Source organism: Lampetra planeri, chromosome 41, assembly GCF_965212315.1.
Source record: "Lampetra planeri chromosome 41, kcLamPlan1.2.h2, whole genome shotgun sequence".
Lineage (NCBI taxonomy): Eukaryota > Metazoa > Chordata > Hyperoartia > Petromyzontiformes > Petromyzontidae > Lampetra > Lampetra planeri.
In genome coordinates, this window is record NC_136147.1 from 3,168,358 (window position 1) to 3,187,971 (window position 19,614).

Here is a 19,614-nt window from a genome sequence, read left to right on the forward strand (position 1 = left end):
GTAGAGCTTTGTGACGTCATATTTGAGGGGGGTCTGACTTTTTGTAACGCCGTGTGACGAAGGGGGGAGGGGGTCAAAAATCGTCCAAAATCGCGTGACGTCATTTATGGACGGCCCCTGTGCATTTCCACATGAAAAATAATAAATATATTACACAACCCATCGGCCCCCAAACGTTCTCTGGGAGCGCGTAATGCCAGCAGCATTGATTCAGCACAAGCTAAACACACTCTGGGTCGGTTTCGACACGCAGTGTCTCATCAGCAGTCGGACCAATGCTTGCGCAGTGCCGAATGTTTACAGGCGAGGACACACACTTTCTAATACACGGCTCCTAAGTTCACAATTATAGAATACACGGGGTCACCTCGATATACGTCGGGGTTAGGAGCTGAAAAGTTGCGACTTATAACGAAACGACGCATAACGGGGCCACTTGTTTATGGGGGTGGGGGGGATAGGTGACGTCAGAGCGTAAACATTGCCCCAAAAGGGGTGGGGCGAGGGTGGTCGCTTCCACGACTGCTGATTGGTGGAGCCCGGGGGTTGGCTGACGTAGGGTGCGCGCGCAGCCAATCAGGAGCGAGCGTCCTTGGCGCGCGCACCACACGTGGCCACAGCAGAGGAGAAAGCGGCTTGGCTCAACTTCCGAAAGCCACACGGACGACGGCTGGCGACTTGGGAGGTCACTCTGTCTAAGTCTCACTGCCTAAGACTCACTGCCTAAGTCTCACTGCCTAAGTCTCACTGCCTAAGTCTCACTGCCTAAGTCTCACTGCCTAAGGCTCACTGCCTAAGTCTCACTGCCTAAGGCTCTCACACTACTCCGGTGAGTTTGTCCCACGCGTTACCACCTGTCAGAGCCTCACCCGCTCTGTCCCCGTGCGCTGTTACAGTATTGCGGCTTCCAAATCGGTGTGTCACTTGCCGACCGTGCGCCTACTGCTGTCACCACGCCGCCTGCTCTGCCTCGACTGCTGTGTGTGTGTCGTGCTGTCTCCTCCGCTGTCTGCTGTGCCGTCTCCTCTGCTGTCTGCTGTACTCTGTTGTGCTATCTGCTGTACTCTGCTGTCTCCTCTGTGCTGTGTGTGCTGTGTGTGTTGTGCTGTGTGTGTGTGCTGTGTGTTGTGCTGTGTTGTGCTGTGTGTGCTGTGTGTGTTGTGTGTGTTGTGTGTTGTGCTGTGTGTACTGTGTGTTGTGCTGTGTGGTGTGTGTGCTGTGTGTGTTGTGCTGTGGCTGTGTGTGTGCTGTGTGTGTGTGCTGTGTGTGCTGTGTTTTGTGCTGTGCTGTGTAGCCGCTCGTCCACTCCAGCGTGTGAACACTGTAATGTACTGTACACAGCTCACAGTGGCCACGTGCAGTCTGCAGTGATATCGACTGTACTGCGCTAATGTCCCGCTTGTGAATCCTTGGGTGTCTACGAGATTAGTGCGTGTAGACTGTATGGACTGTAGTGTCTGTATTACTGTATTGTGTGTAGAGAGTATGTACTGTATTGTATGTAGATGATAGTGTTTGCAGACTGTAGTGTATTATGTATAGACCTATAGTATGTAAGCTGTATTGTATAGACTGCCGTGTTTGCATGAAGGGCGAGTGAGTGGTGCAGATGTCGGAAGCGATGGGGTTAGACAACAGACAGCCTGATGACAGCAGAGAGAGACAATATACGTAACGCCGGATGAATGAGTGATGTTAATTGGATCTTATAATTGTTTTTTATATATATAATTAGCATTTGGATTAGAGTGGGGAGCGACTTTGCCGATTCAACATCGGTCAGTGTGAGAGGCGCCACGCATTTTGAAACCATTGGGGAGTTTGACAGCAGCATGATGATTGGGGAGGGGGGATGTTCTAATATATCGCTTACCTGTCAACCCCTTATCATTGCCCCTACCTTATTGCAGACCAATTGAGACCTTATTGGTCACCTCGTGCCCTTTATAAATCTCAACGTTCATCCTATACACTACACTATACACCACTATACACTACACTATACACTACACTATACACTACACTATACACTACAGTGTAGTGTATACTACTATACACTATACACTATAGTGTAGTGTATAGTAGTGTATAGTGTAGTGTATAGTGTAGTGACTACACTATACACTACACTATACACTACTATACACTACACCTACACTATACACTACTATACACTACACTATACACTACTATACATTATACAATTACAAACCTGTCAACTCCTTATCAGTGCCCTACTTTATTACAGACCAATTGATACGTTATTGGTCACCCCGTGCCCCTTATACATCTCAACATCAATCCTACAAAGTCCCATCACAAGGGAGAAACACAGACACAAATAGACCACTAGTTGTTTTTGCCCGCAGTGAAACGGCTGGAGCGCCATATGGAACTGAACACTCAATGCCCCTGTACATCAATGCGGGGTTAAACCGCGTGGGTTGTTCTAGATTTGAAGCTTTCGTGACTGCAAGGATTCATATTCTTAGGTTTTTTTTTGGTAAAGTCACGTAGGAAAAAAAATAAAATTAATAAAAGTAAAATAAAATAAAAATATAAAACACGACGTTTCGGAGGCAACACAAGCTTCCGTCTTCAGGTGGAACCGTCACAGCACGATAGCTGTATCAAGTAAGAGAAACAGTTTTCTTGGAATGTCTCTTTACTTGATACAGCTATCGTGCTGTGACGGTTTTACCTGAAGACGGAAGCTTGTGTTGCCTCCGAAACGTCGTGATTTTTATTTTATTTTTTACTTTTATTAATTTTAATTTTTTACCTGCGTGGGTTGTTGCCAGCTCTGCTTCTGTATTGTCGCTGGCCGCACTAAAGCCCCAGTGCCCTCGCGGGCCTTGAAACGAAGAACACTCGCTGTATAATATCGCTCGTTTCATTATTATTGTTATAATGAATCATTATTACTTGTCCCCCCCCCCCCCCGCCCTGAACTTATAGCTTTATTTTGGTGATTCGAAAACATATGGTTAATCTAAATAGTCTTATGGTAAAATTTCGATTTAAAACTTTCGTGACTGCAGGGATTCATCTTCTTGGTTCTTTCGGTAAAGTCACGTAGAATGGAAATAATAAAATAATATTGTTATGGAAATAATAAAAAAATAGTATTATTTTATTATTTCCATTCTACGTGACTTTACCGAAAGAACCAAGAAGATGAGTCTTATGGTTGTTGTTGTTGGCTTGCACCACATTGTGATTTTTGCACACAGCGTTTTAATACGTTTTTTTTTGTGTGTGGAATATTTGCTGGTTTATTCCAGGATGATTCTGTTGCGCGTCGCCGCTTCGGGATGTTCTGTGTTCACATTTTCTTTGTTGCGGTTGCACCCGACTTCAGAGCCGCACGGCTCACAGGGCTAGTACCCAATAAATGAAAACTTGAAAAAACTTGAAACTTTGAGCTTACGCGGGGAGATCTTCCGTAGCATTTTGCTGATGCGTAGCGACCCCTACTGACCGCAGGTGAGATGTGGTGGAAGCCGCTGGCGGTGCTGACGGCACGGACCCCTGCACGGGGCATGGCTTTGGCCGGAGCGAAGCGGGGTCCACACAGGGGCCTGGCCCCCCTCGCGGCCTCCAGAGCATACGGGACGGAGGAACGCGGCGAACCAAACTCTTCCGAGTATCGCCTCTTCTACAGTTGAGTGATTCGTCCATCCGTTCGTTCATTCATTCGCTCATTCACCCAACTCTGCTGTAGCCGAGCGAATCCTTGACCAAGTAATTCATTCGCCCAGCTGCAGAGGCCTGCCTCTTCAACAGCCGAGTGAATCGTTCATTCACCCAACTCTTCTGTAGCCGAGTGAATCATTCACCAAGTCATTCATTCGCCCGGCTGCAGAGGACTGCCTCTTCCACAGCTGAGTGAATCATTCATTCACTCATTCACCCAACTCTTCTGCAGCTGAGTGAATCATTCACCAAGTCATTCATTCGCCCAGCTGCAGAGGACTGCCTCTTCAACAGCCGAGTGAATCGTTCATTCACTCATTCACCCAACTCTTCTGCAGCGAGTGAATCATTCACCAAGTCATTCATTCGCCCAGCTGCAGAGGGACTGCCTCTTCCACAGCCGAGTGAATCGTTCACTCGCTCATTCACCCATCTCTTCTACGGCTGAGTGACTCATTCATTCACCCAAATCCCCGCACCCCAGAGTGTCGCTAACGTCTCGTGCGCTCCCCGGTCTCCCCCACAGGGAATGCTCAGGGACAACTCATCTCACCCTTCCACGACATCCCTCTCTACGCGGACCCCAAGCAGGTGGGCTCCCCTTGGATCCCTGCACCACGCCTCACGCTCCCCACGCTCTCCACTCAGAACCAAATGTACCCCCCCCCCTCTCCACCAGGCTAGCATATCAGAGGTCATAATCGGGTACCCAATACCCGTACCCTACCCGACCCTGGTGCAGCCGGGTATGGGTAGGCCGTAAGTCACTGGTGAGTAACCGTTTGTCACTCATTTCCCAACGTCTTGTCTCTTCTCACAATTCAAGTTCCTAGAATCAACCCACCCGTGCCTGCAACATGGCTTCATCTCAGAGGTCACAATCGGGTACCCGTACCCTACCCGATACCCGGCCGGGTACGGGTAGCCGGGTATCGGGTAGGGTACGGGTACCCGTTTGCGACCCTGGTTCGGCCGGGTACGGGTAAGGAATCAAAACCTGTTTGCGACCTGTGTAGCATATCCAGGGTTGCAATGACAGTGATTTGTTTATGATGTTACCGCCAGGCCCTATCCACGGGGGGCATCTCAGAGCGCTCTTCATCACATTTTGACCTCAACACATTTTGAAAGAGCACCCCCAGTGGCAGCTATCCCTGTGTAGCATAAGATGACTTTAGGAACCTGGCCCGGCAAACGGGCATTCGTGTGGCAGGTAGATTGAGTCCTAAACGTGGGTGGAGCAATAAACGAGTGAAGTTCACGGGAACGGTAACCATGGTGGTAGTAGTGATAGAAGAGCGATATGGACGCGACTGGCCGCTTTTAAATGAGTGAGTGACTGGAGCGAATCAGTGAGTTCTCTATCAACCCGACTGCTTCACTCTGAATTCGTAGAGGTAGCAACCGTAGCTTGGACTTACCCGATGTGTCCCCGTGTCCCCGTCTCCCTCTCTCTCCCAAACAGAAACTCTACAACATGGTGGTCGAGATCCCTCGCTGGTCCAACGCCAAAATGGAGGTGGGTGTTTGTTGTGATTAAGGAACATTGTTCTGGCCGAGGATCAGGAATATTAATGGTAGTGGCAGCCGCGGGGTTGGAACGTGTCCGAGAGGAACCCCACCGTGGAGATGACGCGGTTCAATCGGTTATCGCGCAGGAGCTGGGTACAATATCGCTTACCAGGGGTCGGCTTGCTGGGGGGAGGCCTTCATCCAGCAGCGGATTGACGGTTATGATGATGGAATTGTAAAAAAAACGTTTCGCGTTGTCATTTTAGTTGCGTAACGTTCGGCGCCGCGTGCTGCGTGCGCCGATAAGATCTTGAGAGTTTTCGTTCCACTATCGCGGTGCAATGACCGGTACTCTCTGCTTCTAGACCGCACCGCCAGCGTGGAAACCTTAGACACGACACGTGGCTGTCCCTGGCCCTGGCCGTAAACCCGTTCAAATGTGAACCTGGCGGTTTTTGGCGGGGGAAGGGGTAGCGAAGGCCACCGCCTGCCCCATGCGATCCGCTCGCAACACAAACGACGGCAGGAAAATACCGCCGCCGCTCTCTCCAAGGGCACCACAGAGGGCACCGCACGTCACCATCTCGTTGCCCGCGACGCCACGCCGTGTCCTTTCGTCACCCCTCGCCTGGCCCACTCGAACGACGTTGCACTCGTCATTCCTCGCGTGAACGAGCAACAAGAGATGGTGGCCCTCTATCGTCACTTTTTAATTATTATTATGAATTATTTTATCATTACACTTCCGTACCCGGGAAAGCCTCACTGAGTCTCGAGACTTTTTCGGGTTTTTTTGGAGTCCTGATAAGTTTTCCTGAAGTAGGGGGGGGGGGGGGGGCGACAGTCGCTCTGGGATTTCCAATTGAGTAATTTGCGGTGTTCAAATTTTCAAAGTTTGACCGTCAACGCCGACACACAATGGCCTGCTCTTCTTCAAATATGCCGCACGGGACCTGTAACGGCCACCGTGAAGCATACGGCGCCAACCCAACAGTTAATTCGCCCGTGGTCGCCTCCTCCTCCTCCGCCTATATCACTCCGCCGTCACTACTGCCGTGGATGCTGCTTCCTCAAACCTCACCTGCTCGTTTCCTCCACCCGTGTTGAGAATTCGATTCACCAGACTGTATATTATTCAGTTTAACACGTAGGCTTTCGCGACCAATATTAATCATCATAAACGCGTTTAGGTTAGATCGCGTTATTTATAAATGGCGGCAAATTGCCCGATGATGCTGGATGCAATTACCAGCGAAACGTCGTACTCAAATTGTAAATGTTGTGGTTTCACGCTTCAACACACCGGTGGTCTAAAGCAGAGAACTATTTTGTCTGTCAACGTGACACTTTTTTACTGTCGGGTGGTGGAGGGTTAAAACACATTTATAAATAACGCGATCTAACCCAAACACGTTCATGATGATGTATATTATTCGTAGGCTGTCCACCGTGGGTAGCTAAACTTCCGAACGTAAGAGCCACGTCTTCGTGTAACCGAGAGCCACATGACAGAGCCGCACACACACGAGCGCTGACTAATGATTGGCCACCTGCAATTATTTTGCACACGAGTTTTTATGTACTCATTCATTCACTCACCAAATTGTGCATCGTACTACCCCCTTCTACAGCCGAGTGACTCACTGACTCGCTTATCTGCTTGCTCATCCACCCACATTGTGCAAAGTACTGCCCCATCAACAGCCGAGTGAATCACTCGCTCATTAGTTCTCTCACCCAATTGTGCCGAGTACTGCCTCCTCTATCGCCAAGGGGACTCATTGACCCGACCGTGCTGGCGAGTGGTGCCTCTTCCGCTGTGGAGCTGTGCGCGCGAGCGGTGACGTCGTGTAACGAGCGCGTCGGGGGCGGGGAAACCCGCCGGGTACGTCCGGCTCACTGCACGTGCTGCGCTGCGCTGCGTAGATCGCCACGAAGCTCCCGCTGAACCCCATCAAGCAGGACGTGAAGAAGGGCAAGTTGCGCTTCACCGCCAACGTCTTCCCCTACAAGGGCTACATCTGGAACTACGGCGCCATTCCGCAGGTGCTGCCCCCCCCCCCCCCCCCCCGGTGACCACGCTTGCCTGGCCAGCCTCGGTGCACTGCGTTGGTGGTGCACCAGCCCCTTCGTGGCACTTGCCCCGACAATCCTTGTAGGCTACATGGAGATCTTTACCTTTGTGTAAGACAAGGGAGTACCAATCACATGATGCAGACATCAACTCCAGATACCAGCCCCTTCACAGCACTTGCCCCGACAATCCTTGTAGGCTACATGGAGATCTTTGCCTTTGTGTAAGACAAGGGAGTACCCATCACATAATGATGCAGACACCAACTCCAGATGCCAGCCCCTTCACAGCACTTTCCCCGACGTACCTCGCAGGCTACATGGGGGGGTCTTTGTCTTTGTGTGTGTGTGTAGACATGGGAGGATCCGTCACATAAAGATGCGGACACGGGCTGCGGCGGAGACAATGATCCAGTGGACGTGTGCGACATCGGCTTGCGGGTGAGCTGCCCCCCTACCTCCCTGGGCTGTGTTGCCGTATTCTCCGGATTCTAAGACCCTCCGAAAATTAAGGCGCACCCCAGACACGTACTAGGTGTCAAAAAACTTAATGCAAATCTGGTCATGCACACACACACACGCGCGCACGCAACTACCGGATGAAGTCACCAATTTAGACCGGTTCTTTTGTGGTGTTCTGCAGGGATTTGTGTTTGGCCAATCACTTTTTAGCATCTACATGGCACCATTGCGTATTTTGCTCTGACATCTTGGCTTATCCTACCATTTCTTTGCAGATGATACTCAAATTTATATTAGGTTATGACCAGACAATGCAACAGCTTCTTCTGCGCTATCTGCATCACTAACAGTGCTAATTCATGGTTGCGCCAAAACTTTTTGCAACCAGACCGAACCCTAAAATTGGTTCGCCTCGTTTGTTGATTGATGGTCACGATGTCATTCCCACACGGGAGGTCATAAACCCTGGTGTTCAGTTTGACCGGTCATTGTCCTTTGAGGCACACATATATCTAAGGTGGTTAAAATGCCCTTTTTCCACCTAAGAAATATCGCCAGAATGCATCGCTTCCCGTCACCTGCTGACTTGGAGAGAAAGAAAAAAGAAAGCCGTCCCTGGTGTGGACCAATCAGTTTCAAGGACAATGCATATATTATCATAATGTGTTGTTTGTTTGCATTTTGACTGCAAGTATTGTGGTCAATGCAGACATGAATCCTTGTAAAAAGGTTTCAGTTTTGTTGCCAGAAAAAAGGGGAAAACCCTATTATTATATTTTGGTACTGGCAAAGGAGGTCTAATGATGTTGGAGAGATTCGTCCATGCTTTTGTGTATACCCCGACTTGACTACTGCAACGCCTCACTGGTTGGGATTCCGAGCAAAGTACTGGGCATACGACAGCTTTTCGATTTAAAGCTTTCGTGACTGCAGGGATTCACCTTCTTGGTTCTTTCGGTAAAGTCACGTTGAAGGGAAGTAATACAATAATAAAAATAAAACATAATAAAATTATTTTATTATGTTTTATTTTTATTATTTTATTACTATTATTTTATTATGTTTTATTTTTATTATTTTATTACTTCCCTTCTACGTGACTTTACCGAAAGAACCAAGAAGATACGACAGCTTGTTCAGACTGCAGCTGCCCGAGTGCTTACACCACGTACACCATTCCGTGACTACATGACATCAGTCCTCTTATCTCTTCATTAGCTACCAGTAAAATTTCTAGTGGATTTTAAGATACCGCTGTTAACCTGCAAGGCTTTAAAAGGGCTCACCCCACGTTACCTGCAGGAACTAATACATTTAATATTTCATCAAGGTCCTTAAGATCGTCTTGATCTCCAACTGCTCAGCATCCCCCGGTCGAGGTTGCGCACTTTTGGTGACCGGGTTTTTGTTTGCATTTCACCCAAGCTATGGAATGCCTTGCCACTTGAAATCAGGCAATTGGAGTCGGTAGATATTTTTAAGTCTACTTTTCAAACCCCATCTCTTTAAAGTGGACTTGCCTCTTTAGTTTGGTTCTGTTTTTGTTTCCTGCTTTTCCTGCATCGCGTACTGGGATCCTAGGATGGAATGCGTATTATACATTTGAATTATTAGCAATTATTATATTATTATAAACCCTCCCTCCACGCAGCAATCTTTTTCTTTAAAACACAGTGGGGAGAAAAATGCATCTTGTAATGCAGAGTATGCACGACCTCCTTCCGAGTAATCCAGCACTGTGGAAGCGGGGATAGGGGCGTGTCGCTCGATTGCGCGCACGACTCGGTGCCCCGTGTGTGTGTGGCGTAGGTGTGCAACCGTGGCGAGGTGGTGAGCGTGAAGGCGCTGGGGGTGCTGGCGCTCATCGACGAAGGGGAGACGGACTGGAAGGTCATCGTCATCAACGCCGACGACCCGGAGTTCAACAACATCAACTGTAAGCCCCTCACCTGCTCCCCTGCGTAGCTTTTTGCATGCCAGCAGTGGCGAGAGCGAGCCACTGCGGGGCTGCGTCTGTACCTGTTACGCATTACGCGTGAAGCGGATACGTTTTTGACGAATCGACGTGCGCGTGACTCTGCCGATGGCGACGATGGACCCCAGCGCTGGCGGACGTGGAGAGACTGCGGCCTGGATATCTGGACGCCACGCGCAACTGGTTCCGGGTTTACAAGATTCCCGAGGGCAAACCGGAAAACTGCTTCGCGTTCGACGGCAAATTCAAAGATAAGGTACCCGAGCGTCGATGTCAAAGCCGGATCGTTTTGACTGTTTAGCCGCGGCAGTCAGCTGCACAACCGTAGTCGCTCTCGAGCTTGCTCAACTTGATCATCGCCAGCAACTACTTTGTCCGCATCAAAGCGAGTAGTTGCTCAATGAGGAAATCAAACTGCATAAAATTCAGGAGCAACACGACCGATCGTAGCAGCGCACATAACGAATTGCGTCACGATAAGCCGCTGAATGGATCGATCGTTTCCAGTAGAGTCTGCCTCTCCTGTGAGCAACCGGTTGGTGCATTTGCTCGCAATTGGTTAAAGAGACGGCTACATTTAAGCTATTAGATTACAAGTTACACGTCGCAATGTCGAGTTCCAAAAGATGAAAGTATGGTGTTGCCCACAAGCGAAAATCCCAGCCGAGGTGGTAGAACGTTCAAGGTGGCCAAGTGCCTCAGAGGTCAGAGCGCTGATCTGGCACCGCCGAGGTCACGGGTTCAAGACTGGGTCCTCAAGAGCAGCGAGCCCATGGTCTCAGCCCAGTGGCCAATGACTACACAAATAAAAACCATCATGTAAAAAAAAAATTGTTCAGCAGTTAATTTGGCTAAATTTCAGCTCGGGGAATAAAATCATACATGAATCAGTTTGGCCGTCATATGAAGAACGTCACTGTCATATGCAGAGCAAGTGCTGCCCTCTACTGCGTGTGCACCAGAGGTCACTTGAAGGGATCCCGGTGGTAACTCTGGAATATCCAATTTTGCGGCCCGTTCTCCAATGCGAAAGGTTGCACTACTCTGCGAGAAGTCCGCACGCTTTTGGCTCGTCACGCGATCGACGCCACCGATCGCCGCCAATTGGGAGTCAAACCGGGAGCGAGAGGACAGATGGGAAAAGCTCGCCGTGTTTCTCTGAACGTTTGTCCCGCAGGACTTTGCGGAGGAGGTCCTACAGTCGACACACCGCTCCTGGCGATCCCTCATCACCGGAGCCACCAGCCCGGGCCAGCTCGACTGGTGAGTGATCAATGCAGTCGCAGCCGGGCGCTGGTGGCCTATGCTGCACGTGGCCTGTAGTCCAGCAATGTGAAAGTCGCGGGGGTTGATGGATCACACGCACATTCCTGTAAACTCTCTCCCTACCCCCATGGGCGTTGAGGTCACGGTCTACTCCGGCTTACCAGGGTGTGGCAGTACAGAAAGTGGGTTCATTTGTAATTGTATTTGTGTAATTTTTAGCGCTTTTTTGTGTTTCTAGTTCGTACAAAAGATGAAAGTTTTCTTGCGTGTATGTTGAACTTATATGTAGCCAACCGTGCTAATCGGAGGTGCAGGGGAAAGAACAAACTAAACACACTCAACTCTCTTTTGACAGAACTGAGAGTGAGTTGGTGGTTTAGACAAAGCTGAGGGGCATTGTCCACACAAGTGAGGTGGTCGTGTTACGTGCACGCAAGGAGTTACGGGAGTCACGCCTTGCTGCGGTTTGCGAGCGCGACCTGGTGCGTGATGTTGGTGCTTCTAAGTGAATCACGAGCAGAAGGTCCGATCGTAATCGGTGCATCGCTTCATTATTGCGTGCCTGGTGACGACGCGGGAAGGAGGTTGTTTCCGTGATAACGACGGCCCGCCCCCCTTCCTTCCCTCCCGCCCTTCCTTCCCACCCAGCACCAACACGAGCGTGGACGGAAGCTCCTTCAAGCGCGACCAGAAGACGGCGCAGGCAGCACTGCAGGCTGTGAGTCGCACCGCGTGACCACCTCCGCGTCGAACGAACTTTGGCGTCGGCTGCGCCGTCGTTTCTTTCTTTTACGATGGGGCAAAGGTGCGGCCCTTCAATTGCTCGCTCCCGCCACTTCTGTCGCGAAGGGCCTCCGCTGCTAGAGCGAACTCTACCGGAACTCTACCGGAACTCTAGAGGTGGGCGTACCCACACTTTGCTCCCACCGCACGTGACCGGCTGGCCGATCGACTGACCGCGGTGAACGCATTTATACCCATGGGTGGACAGAGGCGGTGGAGAGGGAGGGATATGAGTGTTTAAACTGCCGCACTGGAAGTTGAAGTCAAACCGGCGACCTCTGGATTACAATTCCAGTGTGACAACCCTTTACCCCACTGAGGCAGCTCAATTTTGAAATAACAATAACAACAGTAGGATATTTAACAAAAAACTAAGAAAACACGCTGATTAGTAACGATAAGAGGAAGGGCTGGTGGATCACACGAATGTTGTGAAGCTCCCTTCCCGTGGGCGCTGAGGTGCCGTACCCTGGCTCGCCAGAGGAGTGAGGTCCAGCAAAATGTGGACTAATCTCGATCTGTTCCATCTGTATCGGACAGTGTTACCCCCTCGCACACGCGGGTTCCGGTTTCTGACCACATGCAAACTATATATTCAGGACCGCAGAGCTTGGGCAATTGTTGGTAGCGCCGGCTTCTCACCGCCTCGCTGCTGCTGCTGCCGCCTTCTCGTTTGTCTGTGGTGACTCACGGCTCCCGAGTCATTCTCTCGAGGTGAACAAATACTTTGGTGCGGCGAGGCATTAGTACAGGTTCAGATTATCACAATTAGTCTCATCGATGTTCCATTTGTCTCCCACAGAACCCTCCCCTCGGTGCTCCCAAAAGCATCCCAGTCGAGGGTAAGATGTTTTCTCTGTCTACGTTTTAACTGACTCTCACGCGTTCGCGACTCATTGCACTTTCCCAACGAGCGCTCTCCAATTTGGCCACGTTGGCTTAAAAAAAAGAAAACCAGCAATCGCAGAGCTGGCGAACATCGACGCGAGCGTATTTTTGACATCGAATGTGATCCCCCATGTCCTTTCTTGTGCACAGTGGACAAGTGGCACTACCTGAGCAGATAGGAGTGGCAGAAGGATGTTACTCCAGGTGGCGCTGGAAGACGGTTCAAATCATACAGAAGACGGGCCCCAGCAAGCATGTCAAGACCCCATGGATCATGCACGGGTGGTAGCAGGTTTAATTGCGTTTTCACAAGGGTGGTGATGTGCACAAGGTGTTGAGAGGCAGCAGGACTGGCTAACAGTCTCGGCTGGAGAACGAGCTGTGGTGTTCCGCGAGCGTGTGGTTTTGCACGAGAGGCTGCGACTCCACATCCGTCAACGGCGTTAAGGCTGCGATTCCGTCACGGACGTTTTTCGTAAAAAAAAAATCACGGCCGAGGTGCTGGGAAAAATAATAAAACTATTTGTGGACACGTCATGGAACGTGGTGCGGCAAAGCATATTCCTGTTTCGAAAATAAAATGTGTGTATTTGTGAATACAAAAAAATGTATCGCTGCTCAGAAGTTAAACATTTAATTTAATCAATTGGCTAATTTAGGTAATTTGCTTTTTTCCCCCCTCTTTCAATAGACTATGATATAACCAATTCAAATACATTGAAATACGGGGATGTCTGGTTTGCATAGGGACAGCCCCTCCCACCCTGCCCCCATAACCACGGTCTCGAAATCGGTAATTCCATACGCGTGATGTATGGCAGTTCTTCAAGGAAATAAAGGAAGGGCCGAATGTAATGTTTCTACAGTAATTTCGAAGATTGCGGTGAGGGCTTCGTTCAAATTCACCATTTCCGTGACCCCCTGCTGACCTCCGCGATGAAACCGTTGCCTTGGTGATTAACCACGAACACACCAATGGAGATGACGTGTTCACGTGGACCCGAGGCAGTGCAGTCACACTGCCACAGGTCGTTCCTCGAGAACACTTGCAGATTATTTAACGATTTTTATAAATTGGTGACGTAATATATGATTTTGTCATGGTGAGAAAGGGAAAGGTGTTGTCAATAAAGTTTATTTTAAAAATGTATCATTTTAACGAGTCTCCATCAACAAATCCATTGCTACCACCAGCACTACCAACACAACCAGCATCAGGAAATCCATCGCTACCGCCAGCACTACCAACACAACCAGCATCAGCAAATCCATACCTGTCAACCCCCTTATCAGTGCCTACTTTATTACACGCCAATTCAGACCTTATTAGCACCCCGTGCCCTTATAAATCTCAACGTTCGACCTACAAAGTCCCATCACAAGGAAGATACACAGACACAATGTTGCCCGTATTAAAACGGCTGTACGCCGTATGAACCTTACAACTCAATTTCCTTGTACAATAATACGGATAACCCGTATGGGTTGACAGGTATGCAAATCCATCACTACCAACAACTAGCATCAGTCAATCCATCACTACCACCAATATCACTACCAACAACTAGCATCAGTCAATCCATCACTACTACCACCAATATCACTACCAACAACTAGCATCAGTCAATCCATCACTACTACCACCAATATCACTACCAACAACTAGCATCAGTCAATCCATCACTACTACCACCAATATCACTACCAACACAACAAGCAGTAAGTCCATGACTACCACCAGCACTACCAACACAACCAGCACCAGCAAATCCATCACTACCACCAAGCAGTTCTCATTTCTTTTGGAGGAACGAGTTAACACAATTTCACATTAGGAAACGTTCTCGTGTTTGTTAGGACCAGTTTGTGCCCAGTATCTCAGAGGAGCTGAATATGCATAGCTTTACCCCACATTAAGGATTGTACAGTTTTTGTTGATATACATATGTTGGCTTTCACGACCCCAACATTAACGCACAATTACGTTTATTTTGGGTTAGATCGTGTAGCTGTAATGTCGCCGTTTAGGTATAATACTTTACGCTAAAGTAGGGCCATTGGAGCATTAATACGCCCACTTCATTGCGAACACAATAGCACGCCTTAATGCAATTACCTGCCAATCACAACCAATAGCCTCTCGATTATCAAAGTGGTTCATCTTGCACGGCTTTTCCGATATCGGCATCTGCTGAATGACCCCACAGCAGGAAGCAATGTCACGCCTGATGATGATGGGTGTGATCTCCAGCGAAACGTCGGACACAAATTTGTTAAAATTGTTGGACCTTTCAACATTCAGCACATTTGACGATTGGCTCTGTCGGGAGGTGGTTGGCTAATTAAATGACGCATATATAATCGAACCCCAATTACAATGTTAGTCATTAGGCTGTTCAGTACAAAATGTATTAGCTACTCGAGACTTAAAGGAACGTTGAATTTTAACCCTGAAAATATATTTAACTCGCATAGTGACCCCGTCAAAGCGGATTAATTCACAGACCCAAACCTGAATCTATAGCGCACACACTATCACCCCATCACCATCCACCCATCGCCATCCTACATCCCCACATCCCCGCCCATCACCTCCATCCCCTCCCATTCGCCATCGCCATCCTCCATCCCCACCCAATCACCCATCACCACCCCCATCACCAACATCACCCCCATCACCACCCCCATCACCAACATCCCCTCCCTCACATCACCACCCCCATCACCCATCACCAACATCACCACCTCCATCACCAACATCCCCTCCCATCACCAACACCATCACCCATCACCACCCCCATCACCAATCAATCACCACCCCCATCACCAACATCACGACCCCCATCACCAACATCACCACCCCCATCACTCCCATCACCACCCCCATCACCAACATCACCAGCCCCACCCCCATCATCACCAACATCACCACCCCCATCATCACCACCACCACCACCCCGACCACTCCCATCACCAACATCACCACCCCCACCCCCAACATCACCACCCCCATCATCACCACCCCCATCACCACCCCCACCCCCATCACCACCCCCACCCCCATCACCACCCCCACCCCCATCACCACCCCCACCCCCATCATCACCACCACCAGCCTCTGGGTGTCGCTGCGTTGGCGCGGCCGCCGCCGCCGCCTCTCTCCCGCAGCAGCAGCAGCAGCTTGTGTAATAATAACAACAACAATAACAACATTAACAACTACTTGTCGTCAACGGTAAAGACGATGTTATTGGCGGTGTAAACAGCAGCTTGGAGGGGCGAGGGAGGCGGCGGCGAGGGGAGGCCGCGGACCCGGGGCCATGGAGGAGCGCGACCCGCGCTGAAGCTGCGTCACACGCAGAGGAGAGAGCGGCCCGGTCCCCTCGGCCATCAACCCGGTCCCCTCTCATCCCCTTCCCATTACCGGGACTCTCACCCTGGTCCCCTCACGCTGGTCCCCTCACCCCGGACCCCTCACCAGGACCCCTCACCCTGGACCCCTCAACCCCGCTCCTCTTGCCCCAGACCCCCTCATCCCCCCGGACCCCTCACCCCGGACCCCTCACCACTCATCCTAGACCCCTCACCAGGACCCCTCACCACTCATCCTAGACCCCTCACCAGGACCCCTCACCCCAGATCCCTCACCCCGGACCCCTCACCACTCATCCTAGACCCCTCACCAGGACCCCTCATCAGGACCCCTCATCCTGGACCCCTCGCCCCGGACCCCTCACCAGGGCCCTTCACCCCAGACCCCTCACCCTCAACCCGCTCCTCTAGCCCCAGACCCCTCACCCCGGACCCCAGACCCCTCACCCTAGACCCCTCACCCCGCTCCTCTAGCCCCAGACCCCCTCATCCCCCCAGTCCCCTCACCCCCCCCGGTCCCCTCACCCCGGACCCCTCACCCTAGACCCCTCACCCATGACCCCTCATCCTAGACCCCTCACCAGGACCCCTAGACCCCTCACCCCAGACCCCTCTGCTGGGAGCAGCTGGATCCCGGGACCACGTGGACCCCCACGCATCTTGGACCCCTCAAACACCCCTCAACAACACCCCCAACTACAACGTCACGGGGACCGAGCGGAGTGGGGGGCATCCACGTGGAGCCAGGGACCCGGGACGGGATGTGCAGGTTCGGTTCATTAACCACGTGGCGGTCACCTCGTGGTCTGCCGTCACCATGCGCTCCGAACTCAACAGGTTCCATGGAGGTAGTAGTATCAATACTACAGGGGGGTTTATTTGGGGGGGGGGGGCTAAGATCGTGTAAATGTATAAATGCGTCCTTAAACCCGCCACCACCCGACACGTTAACGGGACGTGCCAATTCGTTACTAGCAACACCACGCAACATTTACACTCGTTATTTTTGTTTATTATTTGAGGCACATACGGCCTCAAGTTTTCGCAGTGATGTTGTTGTCTTTGTGTGTACTGTAATCCTAATTTAGAAACTTGCAGGTACACAAAACATGTTTTCCTATGTTACCAGGTAAGGCCCACTGAGATAATGTTGCAAAAAAAAAAATTGCCAGACGGTGACCTGGCCCACACTAATTGGTAGTTAAGCGAATTTGTGGCTTATCGCGTGGCCATTTAGAACAGCCAAATTACTCTTCTTGGACGCGTGATGTTGATTTTAAATGTGGAGGGGAACAAACCGGAGAGGACCCGGAGAAAAATCCACGTGACCACGGTGAGAGAGAGGCACCGCAAACTCCAAATATACAGCAGCAGGCGTCAGGGTCGGGGTCACCTCGTGCCCACTTATAAATCTGAACGTTAATCCTACAAAGTACCATCACAAGGGAGAAACACGAACAGACTCAACATTTTTTGCCCGTATTGAAACGGCTGTACTCCCTTTGGACCTGAAAACAAAATTTACCCTGTACAGTAATACAGGTAATCCGTATGGGTTGACAGGTATGCTTTTTAAAAATATATTTGTTTCACGTGAAGAGATACGTGTGTAGGTTGGCTTTCGATTTAAAGCTTTCGTGACTGCAGGGATTCATCTTCTTGGTTCTTTCGGTAAAGTCACGTAGAAGGGAAGTAATAAAATAATAAAAATAAAACAATGAAATACAATTCTCACGACGTTTCGGCCACAACGCAAGCAGCCGTCCTCGGGTGAAGAACAGGTCTGTCGGAAAGACAGCGTGTGAATGTTCAGACGCTGTCTTTCCGACAGACCTGTTCTTCCCTTCTACATGACTTTACCGAAAGAACCAATAAGATAGGTTGGCTTTGTCTGCTTTATCTTTTTCTTCTCAGGCCTGCGGCCCCCTACCTAAGCCTGTGCTGTAAAAGAAAACCACGTGGCGTCGATAAAAATGGCCACCTCAAGTTCGAGTTCAATTAGCACGGTCGGCTACGACGTACGGGCGTGAAAGAACTTCTACACACGTACAGAAGATGTACCCCAAATGTTGGCGTCGTTTTTGCAAAAAAAAATCGGTGTTTATAATCGGGAGAATAGTGTTGCTTTGGAGAAGGTGATTATGAATATGCCGTTTTAATTTGGGGGGTAGAGATGTCCTCGCTGACGAATATCTGAACAAGGGGCATTGGGGGGCCTTTCCTCCGAGGTCATTAAACAAGAACTTGTACCTGGGAGAGATAAAGGCGGCCGGGCGTGGTGTTTCCCACCCCACCCGTTTCATGTGGAGTACCGCTTTTAATAGGTGCTCGCAAACAGCATTTGCTCCAATGGGGTCTGTTCAAGGCGATGCGGGGGTATATTTGTCTCTGTGTCAGAGATCACAACCGGGTACCCGATACCCGTACCCTACCCGATACCCGGCTACCCGGCTACCCGTACCCGGCCAGGTACGGGTACCCGTTTGCGACCCTGGTGCGGCCGGGTACGGGTAGACCGTGAGTCACTGGTGAGTAACCGTTTGTCACTCATTTCGGGTAGGGAACGGGTACGGGTACGGCCGGGTACGGGTACCCATTTGCGACCCTGGTGCGGCCGGGTACGGGTAAGGAATCAAAACCCGTTTGCGACCTCTGCTGTGTGTCGTGTGGATATACCACCAGGGGGCGATGCTGTTCCGCAATTCAACAGTGAGACTTCCTCTACAATATATCGCGATGGGACGATGTTTGTCCAGTTGAAATCGATTTGTTTGTTTACCCGGGTGAGAACGTTAGGGACCAGGACAGAGGCTCATTTTGCAGGCGTACACCTCGGCTCACCCAAAATGAGAAAAACTAATGAAATGCAGCAAATGAGGGAAATAGCAATGGGAACAGAAACAACTTGGCACGAGAAAACGAAAATCTTGCACGAACAAAGTTTGCCAAACGCATTTGCAATCGTAATGGGAAACTGGCGTCGTGGTAGTCTTCACGATGAAAGTTTATATCGTATCGTTAAAAAAATTATGTCGCGGCAACTTGCAGAAGCGTCTCATGGAGTTGCGAGATTTTTTCTAGAGGGTCCTGCCATGGTTTTTAAAACAAAAAAACTTTTATTTTGCCAAGTTAGACCCATTGAGCTTATAATAGCTTAATAAAATGGCTTTTGTGTTTCTCAGTGGGGGGGGGGCGATTTTTTATGTTTGTAAACCCAACCGTGTGATTTGCAGATAATTTTTAAACACTGGAATGTGTGTTCGATGTTTGTTGAATTTCTTTCGCACCCTACGTAGGCAACTTTGCGAATCGAGGTGCAGAGAAAGGGAAACAAACTTAAATGCAATGCCAGTTACATTTTTCGTGTGACTCTCCATTGCCTTTCACCCCTGGGAAACCTAATGATAAGTTGAATACAGGCAGTCCCCGAGTTACGATGGGGTCCGACTTACGATATTTCGATCTTGCGATGGCGATAGCGATACGACAAAATTGCCATCAACAACCTAACATTGTTCAATTATACACACGACGGACAGAATCTTGCTGAGTACAGTCCAATATGATACGTTCAATGCATGTATGAT

At 50.0% G+C, this 19,614-nt stretch overlaps 1 protein-coding gene across 1 annotated transcript; it reads left to right on the forward strand.

The window, feature by feature from the left end:
- The first annotated feature begins 657 nt into the window (after window positions 1-657).
- On the forward strand, window positions 658-13,803 carry LOC144732083 (inorganic pyrophosphatase-like). Its single transcript, XM_078613345.1, has 12 exons — window positions 658-829; window positions 3,487-3,663; window positions 4,223-4,287; window positions 5,162-5,215; window positions 7,135-7,254; window positions 7,636-7,722; window positions 9,553-9,679; window positions 9,847-9,974; window positions 10,896-10,981; window positions 11,633-11,702; window positions 12,570-12,609; window positions 12,806-13,803. Exons 2-12 carry the CDS (start codon window positions 3,492-3,494, stop codon window positions 12,832-12,834), a joined length of 978 nt encoding a protein of 325 aa, XP_078469471.1. The 5' UTR covers window positions 658-829; window positions 3,487-3,491; the 3' UTR covers window positions 12,835-13,803.
- The last annotated feature ends 5,811 nt before the right edge of the window (window positions 13,804-19,614 follow it).

Excerpts from the sequence above, each read along its gene's own strand:
- LOC144732083 (XM_078613345.1), top strand. The coding sequence starts at position 3,492 with ATGTGGTGGAAGCCGCTGGCGGTGCTGACGGCACGGACCCCTGCACGG. Across the intron at positions 9,680-9,846 it reads GGAGTTCAACAACATCAACT|CGCTGGCGGACGTGGAGAGA; the intron begins GTAAGCCCCTCA and ends GATGGACCCCAG. Across the intron at positions 12,610-12,805 it reads CAAAAGCATCCCAGTCGAGG|TGGACAAGTGGCACTACCTG; the intron begins GTAAGATGTTTT and ends TCTTGTGCACAG.